At 37.8% G+C, this 23,824-nt stretch overlaps 2 protein-coding genes across 4 annotated transcripts in view; one reads left to right on the forward strand and one right to left on the reverse strand.

Annotated features, from left to right (window-relative positions):
• The window catches only part of LOC124173651 (abl interactor 2), a 47,473-nt gene extending 38,129 nt beyond the window's left edge, over nt 1–9,344 (reverse strand). Inside the window, exons 1-5 of the mRNA XM_046553064.1 lie at nt 9,146–9,344; nt 8,710–8,876; nt 8,359–8,526; nt 8,106–8,253; nt 2,246–2,499 (exon numbers count right to left, since the gene is read on the reverse strand). Of these exons, the coding sequence (XP_046409020.1) occupies nt 2,246–2,499; nt 8,106–8,253; nt 8,359–8,526; nt 8,710–8,876; nt 9,146–9,344 (936 nt within the window). The remainder of the gene's footprint in view (nt 1–2,245; nt 2,500–8,105; nt 8,254–8,358; nt 8,527–8,709; nt 8,877–9,145) is intronic.
• A 147-nt stretch (nt 9,345–9,491) lies between these two features.
• LOC124173660 lies at nt 9,492–13,872 on the forward strand. 3 transcript variants are annotated; one of them, XR_006868695.1, is made up of 6 exons: nt 9,492–9,668; nt 9,739–9,933; nt 10,011–10,162; nt 10,757–10,916; nt 11,012–11,099; nt 13,372–13,872. XR_006868695.1 is itself a non-coding variant. In XM_046553071.1 (6 exons), exons 1-6 carry the CDS (start codon nt 9,525–9,527, stop codon nt 13,477–13,479), a joined length of 834 nt encoding a protein of 277 aa, XP_046409027.1. In that variant the 5' UTR covers nt 9,492–9,524; the 3' UTR covers nt 13,480–13,872. The 3 variants fall into 3 exon arrangements, 2 of the variants coding, with proteins under 2 accessions (XP_046409027.1, XP_046409033.1); XM_046553071.1 differs by having other exon boundaries at nt 10,011–10,149; XM_046553077.1 differs by having other exon boundaries at nt 10,062–10,149.
• Nucleotides 13,873–23,824: the final 9,952 nt, after the last annotated feature.

Here is a 23,824-nt window from a genome sequence, read left to right on the forward strand (position 1 = left end):
AAGTTGTCAAACACAGCATCAATTTAAGCTACATTGCTGTGTAAAGAATATATTTTGAGCAGACTCGCAACTTATAACATATTAACGGATGATGTCGTCGGAAGTTGTGGAGTTTCACTATCGATCCTGATGCTATGCAGTATGTAAACTGTGTACACTTTGCTTTTCCTTCTCCTATTGCCATTTAGCCAAGATCATGATAAGAGTTTGGAAATTAAGAATACAGTGGAAAATCGATCTGTCGTTTTTCAGGGGGATGGATGAAAAAAACGATGAATGCGGGAAAACGATCGATGCGGGAATGTTTGTCCGGGTTGCCTATGTCCCAGGAAACGCTGGATTTTTGCGAATTATGATATTCATTAATGGATTCAAACAAGATTTTAGCTGATTACGGGAATATTATTACTTTATCGAAACATTTAGGTCATATTGTTGATTCGACTTATCTCTCTTTCAAATATCCTAAAGGAACAAGCCGTCTTGCTGAAAAATGTTTGCACTCCACTCGGAATTTTCACTGCTGTTATGCATTTCTGTCTGATGTAAAAATTCTTATCCATCAAATGCCATTTCAAGTACACGTATTTACGAGAGAAATGTGCGTGTTATGCCTCAAACAACTGATTTCGCCGTCGCAGAGATTGGTTATGAGATGGATCAAGAAGGCCAAAAATACAGTGCAACCTCGATATAACGACACCCCACGGTGCACTAATAAACACTCGCTATAGCGAATTGTCGCTTTACCGGAGGTAGAGCAAATAATAGCCAATATACCTGTTGTGAACAGATATACAGGAACAGGAGTGGTGCGGCGACAGATAAACATCTATCCGATAAACGTAAGCATAAATCCAGGCGAAAGGCGATGTTTTTTTGCATCACTAAATTTCCTTACTCAAATAACGACTAGCTATTCAAACAATTTATGAGCGCCGCACTGAATAAAAATCATGCAAAGCATTGTTTCGTCAATCATTATATTTATCGAACGACAGTTTACCACATAAATTTGAGACTGAGCACTCCATTAACTTCATTTCTAACAGATCGCTAGCAATTACAGAGGTTAAGGAGTCTTGATGAAAGTCTTCCGGCGGTGAAACCCTCGCTATGGCGAGAGCCAACACCAAAAGGACCTCGTAAAAACGAATTTTTTAACACGCTCATTATAGGGTCAATTGACGGTGCATCGGCTATCTCTCGTAATAGCGGGGGTGTCGCTATAGCCCGTACTCGCTTTAACGAGGTTCCACTGTAGTTTATTATTTGAAATGTTCCTTTCTAGCAATTAAATATTTAATATGATTGAGGCAATGTGGCATTAATCGTCAGCTGCACCCCCACTTGATCCTCGGCTTCATCCCACTTCTCGTTTTCACCAGGGATCTCGCTCTACCCCCACCCCTGCCGTCATGTACTACCAGACCGAGGCGCTCTGCAATATTCACATATTTCTAGCCCGGATTCTTTTCTTAATCATCAATTATTTTCAGTCCATCTTTTAAAGTTATCCCTTGTGTCTTCGGAAGGGTCATGGTCCGAAGACGAATAAGAATAAAACTAATAAAGGTTTCACTATCGATCCTGATGCTATGCAGTATGTAAACTGTGTACACTCCAAGCACATTCCGCGTGGCCCTTCAAAATCAACATCGACCACTACTCTTTTGTGGCCCTTCAAAATCAACATCGACCACTACTGTTTTCAGTGAACCACTGTTCAGTGCTGCAGGCAATATTTCTGCCAGAAAAGAATAGATTAAACCCAGATAGGGTAAAAATGTTGAATTTAAAAAAATCTAAACCTGGAGAAAGAACCTGTGGCTGCCTGATGTAATGCGACATATTGGTCAATCATGCATTCTTTAACAACGTGCTATTTAAATTTTGCTTGGCATCTTTAGTGAAATTATTTTCATTCACTTCTTGTGGTTGCTCATTTAAATTTGCCATTACTTCAGATTATAAGGGTGCATCCTTGGAACTGAGAACTGATGGGGAGAACCGGACCGGTACCGAGAACTGAAAAAATTTAAGAACCGACTTATCCTTAATAATTACACTCATGTTCAACGCCACAGGTACAAGGAGTACGCCACATCATATATAAAACAGTTGTCCACCATCAAAAAACTACAGTATATAATTCAAATTTTTACGACAAAAACTGCTAAATAACAAAGATGAACATTTCAAAATCAATTTGACAAATTTTGATAGAAATGATGTTGATAATAACCTGAGGGGGAGCAACGGCAGGGGGTGTCCGATATTCTCTTGATCCTTTGGTAAGGCTCCCAACGGCTCCAGCTCGAATGGCCTGAGGTGGTGTTGGAGGCTTGGTGGTGGGAGCTGGTCCCACAGAGGCACCCATGGCAGCCACCGCAGCAGGTGGCGGTCCCAACGACTGAATGCTCCCCTGGCTGGACCCACGCTTCGCCCGTGGAGTTCCACCCGAAGTGGCTTTCACACCATGCCCAATATCATCCAATGCTGCAACAACGACAAAATAAATCATTTTTCCCCCAAACCTAGGCCTTACTATCAATTCTCATGCAGTGATAGTAACACCTTGAATCGCCCATATGAGTGTTGCATGTCGAATTGCAGAAGGGATGAAAGTAGGCTTAGTAGAAATTTGTGAAAATCACATATGCGATATTGATGCCATGCACATGAATAAATGCCTCATAGGCATGATGTCTGGACTTTAATGACATTTAAACAGCAAAGTTGCCTTTTCCATGGCAAAATTTGTAAATTTAGTGTCTAGCGCTGTTGAAATGCTCTGCTGACACTCACCGCTTATTGGCTGGGACTCAAACTAGAATGGGAGGCAGGCAAGCTACAGCGCCACCATCAGCACATTTTTGCATGCTTCCACCTTAAACTCAAAGGCACGAAATTGGGGAGTTCACCAACCTATTCGACAGTTGCCGGAAGACAGAAACGCTTTCCACTCTTTCCATTTCTTCCTGATAATGGTGTTTTTTTATCAAGCTACGGCCTTAACTATGATTATTTGAACACTAGCGAAGATTCTTAGCTATCTTTAGCGATAATGACATTTTGTGTTTTGCCTTTTGAATTTTTTATTTATTAAGGCAGGGGACTGAAATTCTTGCTGAAAGATAAAATTACATGCAATACAAAATAATATAAAATTTAAGGAAAACTAATGCAGTAATTACAGTCAAAGTTATAATTGATAAAAGTGTGCATTCGATAGATTCCTTTTCCAGACGAATTTTTATAGTAATTGTGACAAGACTTTTAACATAATGTTAAGAAAGCAGTGCAATATTCATATATATCCTGTCTGAAATTTTCAGCGTCACAATATGATTATTTAGTGGAAATGAAGTGTCCTTGCCAACCATAGTTTTCATATTATATCGACATCTAATAGCAATGCAAAGTAAAGGGGAAAAACCTCAAATACTTCTCAATGCAATTCTTTTTATGGGAGATGAATCTCATTATAATGGTATAATCCTTATCACGTAGGTCATATTTGTGAATGATTGGCACTCCAAATAATCAATTTTTATGCGAGTAACATCAGATCAACTTTCTGTGGATTCGACTTTATGCTCATATTTTTTTCATTTCATGAGATACAAGGCTGAAACTCACACTGAACATTAATATTAGGATACCCAATCAAATTAATGTTAAATCTTGCATATAATGGTAGTTCAAATAAAGTTTCGAAGATTTTCACCAATTTTACAGTAATTGAGAAAAAATGAAGTTATTCTGACGTAACGCCCTTAAGGACAAGAAAATTTGGATTTTTGTAAGGTAAAAAGTAGTCGCCTACTAACTTACATTTATTGATTCTTGGGTCCCTACATGCTGTGTATAAAATTTGAAGAAAAATAAAAAGTTAATTTTAGTCAAAAAATCATTTACTTATCTTAATTTTGAAGGCCATTACAAGGTTTTGATCTTAACAAAAAATATTATGGTGCCGCTGAGCCGAGCTTCTCGCCTTGCCTTGCCAACTCCTTGTGTGCGGTGGAAAAGTTCTTGGGGGAAAAGGAGATTTTTGTATCCATACTGTACTCCTACGTTACATGTCCTGAACAGAGAATACTCATACGTTGTAACAGCAAATGTTTTTACTTCAATACATTGATACATGGAAGCAAGCCAATTTTGACGGCTTGGAAATAAGATGCAAATTTTGCCTATCCACAGACACCAAGACAGGAAATATCTCATAGTCCGTGCGATGGACAACCCCTTCCAGTGCAAGCCTTTTACAAAAGGGTGCTCTGAGTTTTTTCTCAAGTTCCATTCATAAGGTACCATAAAACATGCGTACAAGGAGCGACCCCAGCCAAGGGGAAGAATTAGCAGAGGTTCACTTCGTTGTTGGGTCATTCCATGTCAACTCAACAATTTTTGGGGGGTCCCACGCTCACCATCTCAGATTTTGATAATTTTTTCCCTGTTGTTAGTTTCAACCTTAGTTAAGAAAAATCCAAAATATTAAAGACCCATTGCAAGTATTTTCCAATGTATGAGTGTTTGAAGTCAATGAGGCACACACAAAAATTCTGCGCACCAGTCAAATTATTCATAACTACCATATTTGTGCCCCTGTAAAACTTTGCCAGATTCCACAGTCACTGCAATTGAGAAGGCCTGGGATGCTTACCATCAGGCTTAGAGGTCAGAGGTATGTACTTATCCTTCAAATAGGTACATATTCAACCAGTTTTGGCCTAATTGCAAATATCTAGTAAATCCATATATTTGCTTAAATGTTTCCATTTTATACATTTGGAAATTAAAATTAGATTGCCTGCTAAATTTAAAGAATGATAGGGGTTTACAGGAACTTTGATACTCAAATACAACTCCCCTTTTGGGGGAAGCCCTGAAACATAAGTGCTGTATCCCGCCATTTTACAACCATCATTAAAATAAATCATAGAAGCACTATCCATCATGGGAGCAACTTCAGGTTTAATTTTCCTGAAAGAGGGAGTATAGAGAAAGTTATATTACAAAACTCAGCCCCCTAATTGGTGTCCCTTTTTTGTTATTAGAAGTTGAAAAAGTGGCATTTTTCAACAAAAAACATTAGCGGAATGATGGTTTTCATAAGATTTATTTACAAATAAATCCAAAATTGCCCAAAACCACACACTATATTAAATTTGGTGGTCTTTACCATGCTTACAGAGATTTTTATGGTTTTCATTTGATATATGTGATTTTTACAAGTATTTGAAAATGTCACTTTTTTGTCAAAATTTGTCAAAAGTGCAATATTTGAACATTTATAGAAAAAAAAGTTGTCAAGTGAAAATCATTTTGATAACATTTTTGAAAACTATAGCAGCATGTTTATAGCCTCTAAAATTTTTACTAGCTTCACTCGTTTGGTTTAGGTTTTACAGGGGCACAAATATGGTAGTTTTGAATAATTTGACCGGTGCGCAGAATTTTTGTGTGTGCCTCATTGACTTCAAACACTCATATCTCTGAAAATACTTGCAATGGGTCTTTAATATTTTGTATTTTTCTTAACTAAGGTTGAAACTAACAACAGGGAAAAAATTATCAAAATCTGAGATGGTGGGCGTGGGACCCTGGTTGTGTTGACATGGAATGACCCTGTTGCATTTTTTTGGAATGAATGAGTGTTGTGTGGTATACTATAAGTTTGAGATCTGTGGAGTGTTTTTTGTGCCAATCTCTGCTGTAACGAGCCCTATCACTACGTCTTATACGAAGAGGAGGAGAAAAGATGATTTGGTGAGACTGGTAGTTAAAAGGAAGATAAATGAATCTTTCCTGAAAAATACTCCTCTGACTTTAAAATTGATCTTACGCTTGGTAGATGTGGACAGTGATCCTTCAGATTTCAAAATGATGGCATTATACAGTCTTCTTGAGGTCATAGGCTTCGGGTACGACCACAGAAGAAAAGGAAGCATCCTTATTGAAAGGAATGAAATGCTGGTGCTATGACGTGTCTAAGCTTGTGCCTCATGGAAGTCTTGAGACGCTGCCCGAGCATGCGCAGAGCGACATATCTAAGGGAGTTGACATCGCCGCTACATCTGGCGGCATTATAATGGGCGTCTATTTGGTGATGTAGTGTTGCAGAATACCGTATTTGTCTGAATATAGTCCCCCCTTTTTTTCCAAAAATGCCCATGGTAAAAGTAAAGGGGGGACTATATTTAAACTCATTTTTAAATTTTTTCCTGAAACTCAAGCCTCAAAATTAGGGGGGGGGGGGGACTATATTCGGAGGAATACGGTACCTTGTTTTGGTTTAAATTTTATTATTATGAATATTTAAATTATATTATTTTAAATTAAATAAATTTAGTACCTTTATAGCCTTAAAAACTCACTAAATTACACAAAATATTAAAATTTTGACCCCCCTGGTGAAGTGTGCCCCCCAAGCATTTGACTCACGAGCTGCCACTGTTAGTGTTGTCATACTCCCACTTCATAATGTAATGAGTGTGATGCGTTTGAACTTCTCTAATTGGAATTGGGCCTGAGAATAGAACACCATCACAGAGAAAATATATTTTGTCATACACTGAAAGTGGTGACACAAACCTTCTTGGGATAAAATAATATGTACATACAACTTCGGGCCTAGTGCAAAACAGCCTAATCACCAGACACTGCATAATAAACACTTGAGAAATTTTGCTGTTAATACTTGGTCTAACAGTGAACAGATACCATTCATGGACAAGCTCAAAAATATCCTTGCTCACATCACTAAAGACCGTTTCACATGGGACACTTACTTGCACATTGTGGCGTGTGCATGAAGGTGAAGTCAAAAATTTTGCTGTGTAAAGTGGGGAATTGCTGGAAATCATGGGCGAATTCATGGAATCTAGATGGCAAAATGGCCCGTTCTAATTTTGCTCATGCAGTTGCGCAATTCCTTGCCATATAGAGAAAGAAATGCAGTTCTAACCTGTGCAATTACGTGCCCTGGGTAAAACATTTTGAGGCCTGTTTACACAGTACATTAACTCGTATGAGTTTATGTCTAAATGTATGTACACATAAAACCACCCAACTTATGTGAATGCAAGAAGGGAAAATGGAACCTTTACTAATTTGGTTCATGCTTTCGTATGGCTCCATGCCGGTCCACAACAAACGTCCACACTCACAAATATAGTTCCCACTCAAAGTAAAATATAAAATTCACGGCTTTTTCCAGGTTTTCACGGTCTAGATGTCATCAAATTCATGGTTTTTAAACAAACCACTTTAGGCAGAAATATTGATCGCGTAACGATCATTGGCCGCACGTTAACTAATAATTTAAAAAACGCAACAGATGCCATGAATGCAAACGCAGCAATGAAAGTTCTCTCTCTCTCCTGACGTCACCTATAATTAGCGAAATTCAGCTCCCGCTAAAGGTTGTGAACGGGAACATGGAGGGATCAGGGTGCCAGGGAAATTAAGAATTGGCTGAGTTTTTGCCAGGGTTAATGAACGCTTTGGTTACCAGTCTTCTGGTTTTGGAACAAGCTAAAGGTCAATGTGTCGTCATGGCACACACGGACCAATTAATAATTGCCCTTAGAATGTACGTGTGCAGATAAATGCGTGGACAGTGTCTGTCAGTGTGTGACTGACCTTGAAACATGACTGACATTTAACTTTTGCTCTTTCAATCGTAATTCTAAAATCAAGTTTGAGAGATTTTTAAGGTTTTACGACGAAATTCCTGGCTTTCTCCAGGTTTTTTCCACGGTACATGAAATTCACGGCTTACTCACGGTTTTAAGGTTATCACGGTTGAGTGGGAACCCTGACAGATGTTAACTCTTACATGTAAATGTATCTCATTCAAGGCCTGGTTACACAGCATATTAACATGTACAAGTGAATGCACGTTTGCAGGAACCAAATTAGAACACGTTTTATGTTCTGTTCACGTGTTCATGCATTCATACATTTTGGTGTAGTTACACGGTGAATTTCCCTATTAATTCACGCACCCATGCATTAACTTGTGAATGTTAATATACCGTGTAACCAAGCCTCCAGACATATTCAGAATAGAGACAACTTCTATTGATCCAAACCTGTGTAATCAATGGGTCTCCTGACATATTTTATGGGCTTCTCAGGATTAGCAGGAGCAATAATCTTGTATTGACGAGAGGTGGTCTTATTGGCAGTGAGTACACCAATTTCGCGACGAGCAACTTTCTCTTTGTGTATCATGACAGTCTGAAAACATAAAAATAAGGTTGCATTGGACACTATGAACTAATTGCCAAATTAAATTAAACCTATTGAACCTTATTAACCTACAAAAATTACATTCTGACGAACCTGAGCGATGTGATTCATTTGGCTTTCCATTTCGGACAACTGGGTTGACTGTAAATCTAAAAGTTGTAAAAAATTGTACGCTAACGTATTTATTTGGTAGGCCACACTCGCCAAAGACTGAGTCGTGTAGTTTTTGGTTTCTTCTAATGCCGCTCTCTTGTTCTCCGACTGTTGATAGAAATAGCAGAGTTGCAGTAGGTATGATGAATGCATGCATAATAAGCAAAAAATTTACTGTGTACACAGAGCACACAAGGATTATAAAATGCAAATGCTATATGGTACACAACAATCACCAAATATCCTGTTTATATTTCGGGTTCACTTCCACCCCTGTAATAGCATTCTCACCTGAAAATAATTACCCTCACAGTACTCGGCCACACGCTCTAAATTGGAGTGGCTGTCAGCCAAATTACTTCGCCCCTCCGGAATTTCTGTCGTTAATAAGGCGGCTAACTCTGCCATATTGTCGGTGTCACTTCCTACACCAGATTCACGATTGGGATCCACTGTGCCTGGCAAAAACAAATTTAACACATTCCAGAGGTATAACCATGATCATCATTACAACGAATCATATGACAGCCACCTTTCGCAAGGAATTTGAAAGAATGATCAAATAAGCAACGAGATACAATTAACATTTGGTAATTGTTTCGGAATCACCGGATGTATCACTAGCGAAACATGAAACAAAATATTCAACATTATCTAGAATCTCGCAACAAATTTGATAGTACGACAAAATCATACGAAAATAGAAAACAATAGGAAAGTTCCTTACTAATTTTATGTGAACAGTTAAAAAGAAAAGTACAGGAAACTATACAGTTTCCGACACGCACTTCCCGAAGACTAACGCCCATATGCGCCCATACAAAAAAAATCAGAAACAAATGAAGCACGTAAACGACGGCTGAACTGAAGCGCTCTGAAGTGCAGGTCAATTGGGAGAAGGGGAAGGAGGGTACCATAAATCCCATAAATACTCTTCACTGTAATATAAACTCTATGGAGGGTACTTTCAGAGTTTGCTAATATCATCCATAATACCATCATTACTGAAGCAGTCCGGAATATTTTAATTGAGTCATGTGTGAAACCCATTAGCTTGTACCCTGAAATCTAGTATTATATATTAATTGCCTCTCACACATTCAACTATGTGGAATACCTTAAGAGTTAAGTCTGAGGACTGTTTTTGTTATGTGAAGGACCTTGGAGAAGCGTACGAGTTTATCTTGTCAAATCTTAAATGTATCTGGAAGAATAAGCTACAAGAACATGAAATTGTGGACATTGTTCATGTAGGTACGACTTAAAATAACTATGGCATGAATTCTTGTCATTTTTGTAAATTCTCAATCACGATTACAGGAACTGAACCCGCAAATTGAAGCAACTCCCAAGGTACTGGTGAAAAAAGCGATCGATTCCCTTTTTGAAATAAATTCGCACGACGAAATAGACTTCACCGAAGAATCATGTGGCATCACGTTGAATTTAATATCAACAATCGGGGGATTTCCGTTTAAATTTGACCTGAAGCTAAACTTGGTACACCATGAAAATGTATGAATTTTTCATTTTGCTTGTGTATTATTTTCAGCGTCTTGGCTAACCGTGATTCATTAAGTTTTTTCTCTCAGATTTTTCGTGAATTAACCTTGCCGTTGGTTGTTATGTTTCACACGCTGAAGGAAAGGGAAAGGAAATTAATTGACATCATAAGGCTGAAGGACAAGGAGATTGAAGACTACAGATTGAGTGGTGCTCAACTGTCTCACAGTACGTGCTCAAGGTATCTTGGATATAGTTTTTATGTGGGTTATTAATGAAAGCGTATGAGTTCAAAATTTTTTCGGAACAGTTGCGGTATGTTTCGTAATACTTCTTGCTTCATCATCAATTTTACTGTACACATATTTGTATTGCTGATGTCTTTTAATGTTACCAACATGAATGATCCATGACAGCAGCTTCATTAACCATGCAAACAGTGTCCTTAAACCCCGTATTGCAATACATAGCAACTGGATGCCAAGAATGCATGTCATTGAAATCATATCTTAATTTGTGTGGTTAATGTGTTATATCTGTCACATTGTATCATCTGCTTGGAATTTCCCCTTTTTGAAAAAATAAAAGATCGTTCTATTGTATCTGTAAACTGAGATTGAAGCTATCTTAACTTCTTGAAATTTTAAAATTATATGACTGAGATATAAACTGAAAGAACTAGGCTGGAAGAATTTTATTGAATATATTCGAATTAACCAAGTCAGTGCTTTTCCTGCGCAATTTCATCGGAGGTAGCCTGGATAGACTTTCTTAATTAGTAATGAATTTATTAATTACTCATGTTTTATTCTATGGTTACTGTCATTTCTTCCAGAAATACTCAAAACAAAAGTTTTTGATGAAAAGGAGCACATGAGAGGGTTATGTGATTCAAAAACCGTAGGTGAAGTAGTACGCAGTCCTGTAAAATATTTTGCGGCATCACTCGGTGATCTCTTTGAGGCCTCCAATAAGGAGGTTGCAGTGCATGGAGGGTAAGCAAAGAGTATGGGGTGTGAAAATTATATTTGTCAGTAATAACCTTGGACCCGATCTCTGTACTAATTAGGAATTTATTTAAATTTGCAAGTGGTGAGAGATCAAGTGATGGAATGCCAAATAAGTCTGATCAACACTCACCTGATTTATTTGATGAGGCAGATGAACCTCTGCCAAAGGTACGTGAATTATATTATGAAAATAGTGGTTGTGTATGCGAGAGGGACTGCGGTTAGGCTGTGATTGAAGGGGCAGTGGAGGAAAGAGTCATTTGAAGAAACCAAGGACATGCAGAGGCCACACGTGGTAAACCTTTCTTGCTCTGATCTGTGGGCTCTGCTGTCCTTGGCTGAGGGCTGTCCCCCTTATACCCCACTGCCGCAATTAGCCCCCCTCAAGGGTATTTTGTATTTTTGCCAAAGGTGGCGTTGGAAGATGATTTACTGGAGTTCCTACACATACATAAAGTAATAAGGTTCAAAATGCTGTAATCTAATTCCTCTAGCCTAAGCCCCTTCCACCCAACCACCTCCTCATCTCCTTTTGAACGTCTCCAACGATTCTTACATGCAACCTTTTGGCATTGACTGTTTCCCCTATTTTACATTCTATGTAATATTTTCCCTTGAAAGATATCATATTCTTTAATTTGCATAGTTACTGGTTCAATTAATCTTTGTGCCTGAGCTGGTGTGGCCAAAGCAAGTGGGAATTAGTGTAGGGATTCTTTCTTGGCTGGTGACTTTCCCTTTGCTAATCAGAAGGGAAATCATGAATACAAGGATCAAGAACTTTGCTATTTCCACATAATATGTATATTATGTGGAAATAGCAAAGTTCTTGATCCTTGTATTCGTGATATTATGGATTTCCACCAAGTTACGCCCTCTACGATTAATTACAGAAGGGAAATGATTAAGTCCTGTTGAAATTCTATCGCTCCCAGCCCTCTGTTGAGGTTACATCTTCCATAGGCTAACAATGTTGCCTAACCTGGTAGCTTACGAAAGATCTGAAGTTTTCCCAACGCATGATGATGTTGAAGTTGTTTCGGGTTTCCCACCAGGTGAGGTCCTTCATCTCTGCCGACGTTTCGATGGCCGTGTCATCCATCGTCATCAGGGCTTCACGTAAAAAATTTTCAACACAATTTTTCGTGAAAATTTCCTGGGGAAATGTCTCTTTCCTTGTGGCCATTCTGCCGGAAGGTCTTCTTCAGATGAAGTAACTCCTTGGGGAGACTCTCCGAATCACAAATTGTTTTGGGCCCGATGGATTAGGGTGGACAAGACCGCTGCCCTTTGGGAAGGATGATGGTGACTTCGACTGTTAAGATAGAGGTTGGTGTGGGTCGACTTCCAATAGACGCTGTGCCCCAATCTTCCATTTCCATTCCAATAGATGAGTAAGTATGTCAAGGAAGAGTATCCTGTTGTCTTTCTCTGTCTCCATGAAGAAACTCTATGTTGGGATGCTGGCTATTCATATGTGCTAAAAAGTGGTTGAGCATATCTGGTCCGTGTGGCCAAACGATGAAGGTATCCTCTACGTTCCAGAAAAAACATTTCGGCCAGAGGGGGGCAGTGGCGAGAGCCTTTTCCTGGAAATCTTCCATGAAGAAGTTCGCAATTAGCGGGGAGAGTGGTGATCCTATGGCCACTCCGTCAGCTTGCTCGTAGAATTCTCCGTCATATTTTAAATTTGTCCTTTCTGTGTGGACAGATTCTGGGAAAGGCTGTCCAAGGAAGCAATTGAAATTCGAATGGCGACAACAACAACGACGTGATGCTGGTTACGCCCTAAGCAACTCCTGGAAATGGTGCTTAAATACATGAGAGGGGCAAGGGGAAAAAAGGCAGACCAGTCACCTGACCAGCAGTATAAACTATATATGTAAGTCGGATCACTCAACTCGAAGCTAGCCCTGATGACGATGGACGACACGGCCATCAAAACGTCGGCAGAGATGGAGGATCTCACCCGGTGGGAAACCCGAAACAACTTCAACATCTGGTAGCTGACCATTGGCTGGGTCTTCCTCAATCCTCTCCAAGTGAGTAGAGCAATATTGTATCGGCGAAAGGCCTAAAGTGTGTGTGGCCACCCAGGACTTGGGGACTACTCCCTGATAAACAACTTTTCTCCCTCTCTTGGTACTCCCCCCTTCCCTTCCCCATCACTGAAGCCCACCGACAGTGTCCAGGCTCTCATTAAAGGCACCCTTCCCCTCTTGCTTTAGCCAAACCTGCAAAAATGGATAGTTATTTATGTATTTCAATCAACTATGACCTTATCTACTTATTGAAGGCTTACACTTCGAGCTACTGTGATACAATCATTTTTACCTCAAGGAGGCTTTCGCTATCTTTGGGTTGTATATGTGAGTTAAATTGTAAAGTAATGCAGTATGTTATTTCAGTGTTACTCTATAATTTTCTTGCACTTTTATAGGTTATGGCTGTGCCAAGGAAGATGCCAACTCTTTTGAAAGTGGATACAAAACCACAAAGAAATAAATCAAAAAAGAATTTTAACTTATCAAAAAAACTTAAAATATAATATTTCTAGTCATTTATCTGTTTTTTTCTGTCTTAGAGGTATGATTGTACATGTAGAATGGCTGTGTATGGAAAAATAGGAATGAGTGATTAATTGCAACATATTTTATTTGTTCCTGTGATATTTTGTATTGATGCATTTTTTCTTGTTGGTACTCAAGCCTCAATTCCATTTTTAATTCCTGGAATTTTATAGGGATTGCATGTACATAACTTGATCTAATTATGTTTTTTTGGTGAAACTGGACATTTTGAAAATGATACAGTTGGTGTTAAAGATATTTCGTGTGGTTGGAATATTTGTTATTGTGAATTTTGTTAATTGAATTTGGTGTATTTGGCCTTGATTTTAAGCCTATTTATCAAGAAAAATATGAGATTTTTTACTTTAAAATTGAATCGCCTTGTAACTAACCTATATGATTTTGACCCAGTGAAATAATGCCTACCAAGAATCTATGTACATATGTATGTACGTACTATTATCCTTATTACCCTATTCCAAAAGAGTGGGATGACCATGGTCCTCTGGCATCATCTCTTTTAAATGTAAGAATTTTAATTGGCTATATGGTTCATTAAAACTTTTGGACCCTTAAATATTAGCACATGTTGAAGTTAGCACATAATTATGTGCTATGCCTGCAGTATCTGGCTTGGAAATGGGGACTAACCGCAGTCATAGCCTGCAGTTTCAGCACAAGCTCATGATGAATCCTTGACCAGTGTAAAATAAGAGTTCTTAATCGTTGAATTGGAGTGTTTTATGTGATATAAAAGCCGTATTTGCACAAATATCTGCCCCATTAAGAGATTTGTAAACAAAATTACAATAGGGAAGTGCACTAATTTTTTTTTATTGCTGAATTTGAAAGTTTAGCCTAAAAAAGAAACATTAGTATAGTCACTTTTATTTTCTGCATCTGGGGTATGCACTTTAAAACGTTTTGAAAGTCGGAAAATTTCATGTTGCGCTGAAACACAGTGCCTCCATCTTGATTGAGATGTGACGTCACAAGGCAGTAGTCACCAGTGGAGTATCGCTGAATTCCGTCGCCTTCTTTAGCGCGGCGAGAGTTTCCGGGAATCGGTGGAGTTTGCTTCCTAAAAATGTTGTCTAGTACGGAAAACATGAATTCAAAATAGAATTATAAATGATTTTTTGTTCCAAATTTCATCTCGACGTCGAAACAAAAGCTTGGAGAAGATATTCATTCCCGTGCCTTAAGCACAAGCTATACGGAATAAATGGTTCAAGGCTGCTCCTGACTCTTACCTATCGATGATATTCTGTTTTGAAGATCATTTGAAGGTATTGTAAGATCAAATTGATATTTATATTATAATAATTTACTTAATAGGTACCTCAGTCACATCAGAAAGTGTGTTGAGTCAAAATATAGCATCTTCCGCGTAGACCTACGTAATTTATAAACAAAGTAGTTTGGTTAAAGAATTTTGGCGCGACTGTTATTTTACACGACCGGGCAAAATGCGTACTTTGCCCATGATATGTGCATATATGATAACAAACGATTTTTGTTAAAGTTAATCTTTATTTGTTGAAATTAGTACATTTATAGGTGATACAGATATTAAGGTACACGGCAGGTCGCGCGGCGTAATTTGTACTCCACTGGTGACGGGTTCATCTTGCTGATCCAAAAAATTAGCTACAATACCTCGAACTTTGAAAACTCGCAATATAGGCAGTCAAAGTACATTGTAAGAATACACGAGACCATTATAGCCCAGAATGTACGTACAATGTCGAAATCCTTGGTTTTCAAAGATTGACGTATTTTATACGCCAGCGCGCCCGGTCCAGGGTTATCAACTTTTATTTCATCCTATTTGTTAGTTGAAATTATGTTTCAGAATGGTTCTTTTAGCACTGCTACTGAGGTAAACTGGTAGGTACTGAGTACAAGGTACTGAGGTATGTACTGAGTAAGTAAACTCCCTTTGGAGTAATGTGAATTACAAGTGTTCGAGATATATGGCATTTTATATTCGCTTTATGTTCTTATTAATTATGCCTGTACGCATATTGTTGCTTGCCGCGAGCCTTTAATGGTATGTGCTCTTGCAAGAGTGGTTTTCATTTTTAATGTGGAAGTTGGTCAGTATAAGCAAAGAAAAAAATAACATTTTAGCGCACACCAACCCTTGTAGTCGTCGTATCTCTGCGTTTGTAATGACACTGCTAAAATACCTAAACGCCATAATGATGATAAAAAAATTGCCTTATGTCAATGATTGCTGCAATTATAATTAATGATAAACTTGATGCCGTATGATCACAATGAAGACAACAAAAAATAATGCCATGACGCAGTCTTGAACCATGGTTCTTCGGGAGAGGTCTATCCTATGAATCGTGCACGCTACCACTACCCCAACCGACCCATTATGTCAGAGTGGACATTTTGAATTTATATACATAACTTGTAAAAAGTAACGCATGAAAATTAATTAATTACAGCCTAACTAACGCCCTAATTAAAAAAGATGGAGCAAGGTACGCGGTCTCCACTTGTTAGCCTTAACGTCTCGCATTTCTATGGAGCGTTGAACCTGTCCTCCTTATTCAGTAACCATAAATACATCAAAGTTTGGTATACCATTTATAAATCGTTGGAATTTTCCTTCTCCCAACCAAGATTATATTTTCTTGAACCCATCCTGGACAGCGAACCATTGCAACAACCAGCCAGCTCGGACATAAGGCTAACATCCCATGATTCTAGTTGCGAAGGGCGAACGTTCCGACCGGCGTGAATACATACGCAACGAATAAGTCTTGCAGCAAACGTCTGAAATAGGTTTATTAGTTTGACTCGGTTCTTACAAAAAAAGTTTTGGCATGATAAACGGCATTGTGTCAAAATATACCCAGCGAAAAATAAATGCCATCATGCATTTATTAAAGATTCAATGTGCTATTCGTACTACTCTTTCCAAACTTGAAGTTGACACGTAAATGAATATTAATATATTACGCAATGATGAAGTCGTTTACTCAAAAGAGAAGCAGCCACCCAAGTAACATTGACCGTTGGGCCTCGGTTGGGGAACCGTAGTCACGGTTGGCTCATTGTGGGTGGATATGCCTACCAAATTCCACTGTTGGCCCAACGCAGATATTGTTCGTCGGCCCAACGAAACGGTTTATGCTGTTGGCCCAACGGAAATCCCCAACGATGGCCCTACGAAATGGATTATCATTGGGCCACTGTTGGGACATCATAACATTATAGTACGATTGCATAAGTTGCAGGATACGGTTCACATGGTTCCCTAGCAACCTAACAACCAAAACTTGTTTGGTTGTTAGGGATTGCTTTTATATGTTAATTAGTGATGGGCAAAGTCGATCATTTTAGTGATTCAATCATTTTGACTCGAGTCACATAAATGATTCAATCAATTGATTCAATCATTATGATCGAAAAGACTCAAATGAATCAACCCTAGTAGCACAATTTGTGTTCAGAGTATGCTGAGGGCATTTTCAACACATATGTAAGATGTGTTCAACATAATTTGAGCACATGCTGAGCATATGTAAATGTCCGGCAAGGCATATGCTCAACATATGTTCAACACAAGTTTTCAACATATGCTCAGCATATTTTCCACACATGCTCAACATATGTTTTTAACATATGCTCAGCATATTACCCACTTATGCCCAACATATGTTTTTAACATATGCTCAGCATGGTATCCAATTATGCCCAACATATGTTTTTAACATATGCCCATCATTCTCCCAAAATATGCTCAGCATACCCTAGTGAAAATATCTACAGGATTTTTTTTCCAATAGTAATTTGACAATGGGAAACATTTGTTTCTATAGGAAATTTTTATGTTCCTACAGGAAAATTCTATTTTCCCATAGGAACCTAAAATTTTCCTATAGGAACAATCATTTCCCATTGTCAAATTACTAAAGGACAAAGAAATCCTATGGAGATTTTCACTAGGGTGAGATTGCATCCATTTATCCCCCTTATGAAAAGTATTCCCTTACAACCTTGCAATACCTATAGATGCACAAATTCTCTCCTTTTTACCGCTCCTGCCTTTCACTGTGGACTTAGGGCATGATGTCAGACCTACACATTGCATTCACTCAAGTTATCAGATTAGCACTTTAAATTGAAAATGTTTAATCATTAATACAACTAAATTTGGTCAAGGATTTGAAATCGCCAATGTTAATTTAAAATTTATAAATGATAAGCATTCGACAGAATAAAGCATCGATGGTACTGATTATCAGAAGGAAATAACCATGATCCTGCTTCTGATCCAACATCCTTATAATGACCAAAGATTAATTAATTACCAACTTAATTGCTGCTGCATCTAAACAGTCTACATCCCATAGTGATTTAAGAGCAAATCCTACACATGAGATAGTCATGAGGGAGTACTACACCCTGAAACTTCCCATACAGCACACAAGGTGGAATACACATGTATTGCATCTGTAATACAGTCAAAATACACAAAGACTGGATGCTGTATTCAACTGTAATACAGCAGTAATTTCTGTGTATTTTAACTGTAAATATGCTTCAAATGTCCTCTAGTACACGTATAATACAGTGTAATACATGATGTACACTAGTGTATTTTTCCATGAAAATTACATCATGTACAGTAGTGTATTTTTCCATGTAAATTACATGATGTACAGTGGTGTATTTTTCCACGTAAATTACATGATGTACAGTGGTGTATTTTTCCATGACAGTTATATTGTTACAATTACATATACAAGCTGCCTTCAACCTCAGTAGTTCATGTAAGTGAACGTCATTTCCTAACAAATTCACAAGGGATATGAGGTGCAATACTTACTAACCGATCAATACAAATAATTTAAGCATAGCTTGGAAGCTTAACATTTTTGTTGCCTCTCATTAAAACTAACAACATCTTCCTCATGACCCCTAAACAGAGCAAATGCGTGCAGTCAAGAGGAAAATCCGTAACCATCCTAATGCCAGGGATTGCTAGTAACGGGCTGTAACACAGCCACCTAGAGATAAGGCCCAAGCGTGTGTGGAGAGGCCAAGCATTACATTAAACCTGGTTGCATTCCATGTACTTTCCTTGGATAGATAATTTCTTTCTAGCAGGGTAAAAGGTGTTCACACAAGGTCCCAAATGGTTCTATTAATTAAGAGTAAATTCTTCTTTAATTGTTCACTGAATTAGACATTGCATAACAGATGGGCTATGAAAATCTTATCGTATTTGAAATATTGTTTGGGATGAGCAAAAGTTTCAATGTCACTTCAGTAGATGTATCAATCTAATAAAAATTTGAAAGTCCTGCCAAACCACCAGCATAAAAATATGTATAAAGAATATGATCTCTTAAATCACATCTCAGCTCTTACCATGCATGAGGACATCACCATAATGAATTTTAGTGGCAGGAAAGAAAAAAACAATTAAAATACAGATATTTTATATTTTCATTATTCAATCACAATAATAGCTGCAATCCTCTCTTGTTACCATGAAATACTTTGCTGAAACAAATACTGTCATTCTCTTTTGAACAAAAATTATTTTTAAGTGCATTGACAGAAGCCATACTTTCTTCAATAGTTTCTCCAACGAATGTCTATTGTCACATCATCCACTTGAAAAAAAATCCACATCCACCATAGTTCTATACGTCACTTATACCACTGTCTTTCTGTCTCCTGAATGATAGTTTGGTAACTGAAGAAATGGCACCTTCCTCCAGTCTCGGCACCTTTAATTCAACACGAATAATCTCCCTATCTTCTCGTGCAAGGCCACAGATTCTTTTCTGATATCAATCGATGTGAAGTGCAGCTCACACACCTAAAATTAATAAATAAGAAAATACCAAGTAAATTACTTAGTCATTTCATTTTCAATTTAAGGCATTTCTGAATGAGAAATATATCTAATGACTTGGCTGGTTAATACAGGAGATAACTATATACCTCAATGATTTTTTTATAAAAAACTAGATATAAGCATAAGATAATTTGAGATGATAAAAGCCGGACACAGTTAAATTCCGGTTCATTGCACCACTCACGATTGTAAGAGAAAAACTCATATTTCCATTCACGGCGGTTCATACACACTAATAGTATATAAGTTTCTGACGAGACTCAATGAATTTCTCAGCATTGCTTTCCATGCAATTTATTAAGTGAGTATCGCTGGTCTTGCGAAATGATACATAAGCTCAAATTAATTCGAAAGCATGAATACCTTAAAAGGTATGTGCTTTCCCCCGTAATATACGGTACTACGCCAAAAATACAATGACTCAGGAAGCTTCATCGAAAATACCCTAGTATATAACTTAGGGCGTAAATAATTCAAACAGCTTTTCAAATCTAAGTTAAATAAGTATTTTAACTGAGTACTGAGTTTCAGACGCATAACACACCAAAGGGCAAGCTAAGAAGTAATATTCGATACCATAAACTTGGCTGCTAAATTATAATTCCCACTAACTCCTTCAACCACACGTTTACTGAACGAAATAATACAAAAAACAACTAAAATAAAAGAATTTTCAGTCGTATTGCCGCTACGATATTTAAAATCACCACTTTTAGTATTGGAGACATTCATCAACATCCCCAAGCCACATCTAGGTATAAATTACATCCAAATAATTACAGCGTGAAAGGGTACATACCTTACTGTTTTTCGTGGAGGTGAAATTATCTCTTCTGATCGCCCGAATCCACTTGATCTCCAACTCAAGATATTTTGGAAAGCTGAAAACTTAAACTTTGGGTCCACTCCTGCAGTTTTCTTCGCACCCCGGTACTGAACACATGAAAGGCGTTTTTAACAAAAATGTCTCACAAACACACGTTTCTTAAGCCCAGCGAATGAAATTCAAGAATAAAGGAAAATTCACTATCCTCAGAAACTTCAATTTTCAACAACTTACACCACAAAAATCCCTAAAAAGTGGTGAAACGTAACGTAAATTCACTTGTAAACAACGTAGGAGTTTCAAGGATATCACTACTTCGCTCAAAGATGATCTTATGAGTGGACTCATTAAAACCGATAATGTGCAACTAGGCAATTATTAGTTTTCAGAGTGAATATTAAACCACAAATATAATTTTCCTTGGCAGTGTACTCTCCTATATGTTACATTAATATTTTTGGTCGCTAATATGAACTCAAAGGTTTATGCATTATACCGGTATGGATACACCAATATACATAATGTAAATCCCTACATATAATAACGCTGTAATACAGCAATAATATGTTACAAAATACATTATGTATAGTGTACATCAATTGTCTTGGTAAATACATTATGTACGCGAGTTCTTGTGCTGTGTGGGTTATTACATAAAAAATAGATTAACCTTCTACTATGAGAAGCAATAAAGTTTTAGTTACATGTGATGCCTTTCAGAAAAGCTGAAAATATTGCAAAATAAAATGGTTAATCAACCATAAGGAACATCAAGGAATAAGTGAATCTCTGAAAAAAAAAGTCTCCCACAAATTGTTCAACTGAGATTTCCCCACTTCTATTGTTTGAAAACAATGAAAATTTTATGCATTCCAATTAATGTAATTAATTAGCCATATAATGTACGTAATTTTATCACGGATCATTCCTAAAGTTGAGCCAACGAGAGTTGTCTGATGATAGGCAGAAGAGGCAAGTCAGTGGTAGGCAGCAATGCTGCCTGGGGGCTTATTACGTAAGTCATAACTCCGGAGCTATGGAGCTATAAGAGTTATGATGGCTGCCATAGCTCAATTTGCGATTACAGTAGTCAAAATAACTCCGATAGGAGTTGCGAACTGGAGCTATCTCGGGGCTGGAATAACGCAGGCTTCTGACCCGTCCTTATGATAACTCCAGCCCGATTTCCTTCGGTTCTCAACTGTCATTTGTTTATTTCTGCCGTCGGAAGGTCGGAATCTGAAGGATTTGGCAATGCATGGACCAATAAACATATATTTGGCGAAGGATGACGAGGGTGTTTGCGGAGTATACATATATATGTAAGAAGAATGAGGCATCTGACATTAGAAATGAGACGAATAAGGGGTTCCCACAATCCGATCGAATTAGATGAAGACCATTTTCGAATGTTTTTCAGAGTGTCGAAAAACACTTTTCAATATCTCTGCCGGTCTCTGGGACCCACACTAAGGAAACGCAGAATATCACTAAGCGTGGAAAAACAGATAAATATTATTGAAGAGTTTTCATTATATCACTATGGGCGTGTGTAATGTTGAATCTTCTTATTCTGCGTTTCCTTAGTGTGGGTCCCAGAGACCGGCAGAGATATTGAAAAATGTGTTTCGACACTCTGAAAAACATTCGAAAATGGTCTTCATCTAATTCGATCGGATTGTGGGAAACCCTTATTCGTCTCATTTCTAATGTCAGATGCATCCTTCTTACATACTCCGCAAACACCCTCATCATCCTTCCCCAATATATGTTTATTGGTCGATCCATTGCCTTATCGGCCTTATCCTTCAGATTCCGACAGCAGACATCAACAAATGACAGCTGAGAAGCGAAGGAAATCGGGCTGGAGTTTTCATAAGGCATTTTTATTTTCATTATTGGTATAAAAAAATATGTCGGTGTGTGTGCAAATATCTGTCAATCTCAGTAGCATATTTTTGTTAATTGTCGATGAAATATTAAGGTTTGTCACCCCACATTTTATTTATTGTTGCCTCCCCGTTTATTCCTTGGAATACGCCAAGGGCAAAGCTTCTGTGGTCACTCATAAAATTAGTGAGCACCACACACTGCTTCCTGCTCATTTTCTCCGACCTTTGCCGGTATCTAAAATTGTATTCATTGCCATAATTGCAACATGGGCAGAGAATAGGTTTGGATTCGACGATAAATGAATGACTGTACACAATGGATGACATATAACTGTATATGAATAAGCTTTAAAGTATAAACATTTCAACAATGTAGTTTATATTAATTATTTCACGTTAACTTACGAAATACAAGTTTGGGACTCCATTCCGAAATTCACGTTAAACCCGTCTGCTCAGAAACATTTACTATCGGATACCTAAGCTCCTATTGGTTGACTCATTTCTGGAGATTTGCTTTCCGAATTTTTCATAGCCACTGTAGCTCCGCATTCTTTCGGAGACTTCTCGTAACTCCTGCCGGTACGTAATAGGGTTGGAGCTACAAATCAAAACAAATCCGGGCGGAGTTACAGATAGCTCTAGCTCCGAGTAAAAGTTACGTAATAGGCCCCCTGGTCAGGATGGGAAACTCCCACGGAAGGGGTACAAAGGGTTTACGAAGACAATCCAGAAAAGAGGATGGAGAGAGAAGGGTAAACAAGAGGGATGAAGTCATTATTACCTTTTTCCTGTGACGAAATTGTATGAGTAGGCAAGGGTGAAAGGTACATTTGGGTAATAGCGACTGCCTGCAAAACATTCATGTTGTCTAACCCTTCAACATCCTCTTTAGCCCTGTCATCGTACACTCTCACCAGCTCCACTGCACATGTGCTTCTGAAAGCATTACACTCCACACTGCTAGATTACAACCATAGAGTAAGTATATACTTACTCTATGTTACCACGTACGAAAGATTGAACGAACAAGGAAAAGGGCTAAGGCATGTTTTAGTAACATTAATAAGAATATTGATACATAGGTGGTATCATGAGCCACTAATGCTTTAGCCCAAATTATTTGTAAATATTAAAGTCTACTGCCACTTTATCCTTTGATGGAGCTCCTACGGAATATGTAATCAATTGGTAGATAATGGATTACATAGGATATAATAGGAGAATCAAGTATGACATAGTTCTGCAATTTGATAATGAAGTAGATTTATTCTAATAAAAAACATAAGCATTTAACATTATCAACAAATATTTCAAGCCTATTCTTTTCCTTGATTTCTCTCAGTCTTCTTCAGGCAGCACGACCATCGTAGCCACTCCCCAGTTAACTCAAGAAAGGCACATTTATCAGCACTGCTAAACATAAGACAAGAGTGGAGAGCATCTGTAGATTAAAATAAACAGAAATCAATATTTATCCACTAAACAAGCACTAAACAGCAAAAAATATTACTTCTTTAACCTGAAAATGGTGAATATTGACATCTTTCATGAATGGTAAATTAACATTAAGTTGCAAAATTTAAAATTTGCATGAGACAGACTAAGGAGAGGAAGCAGCAGTAAGGGAAGTATTGCATCATAAGTTCACACAATATGTAATGTAAAAGTTATTCATGTCAGCTAGTGTATATACATTGGTCTTAAATATC

The sequence above is a fragment of the Ischnura elegans genome, chromosome 1, assembly GCF_921293095.1.
Source record: "Ischnura elegans chromosome 1, ioIscEleg1.1, whole genome shotgun sequence".
NCBI classification, from domain to species: domain Eukaryota; kingdom Metazoa; phylum Arthropoda; class Insecta; order Odonata; family Coenagrionidae; genus Ischnura; species Ischnura elegans.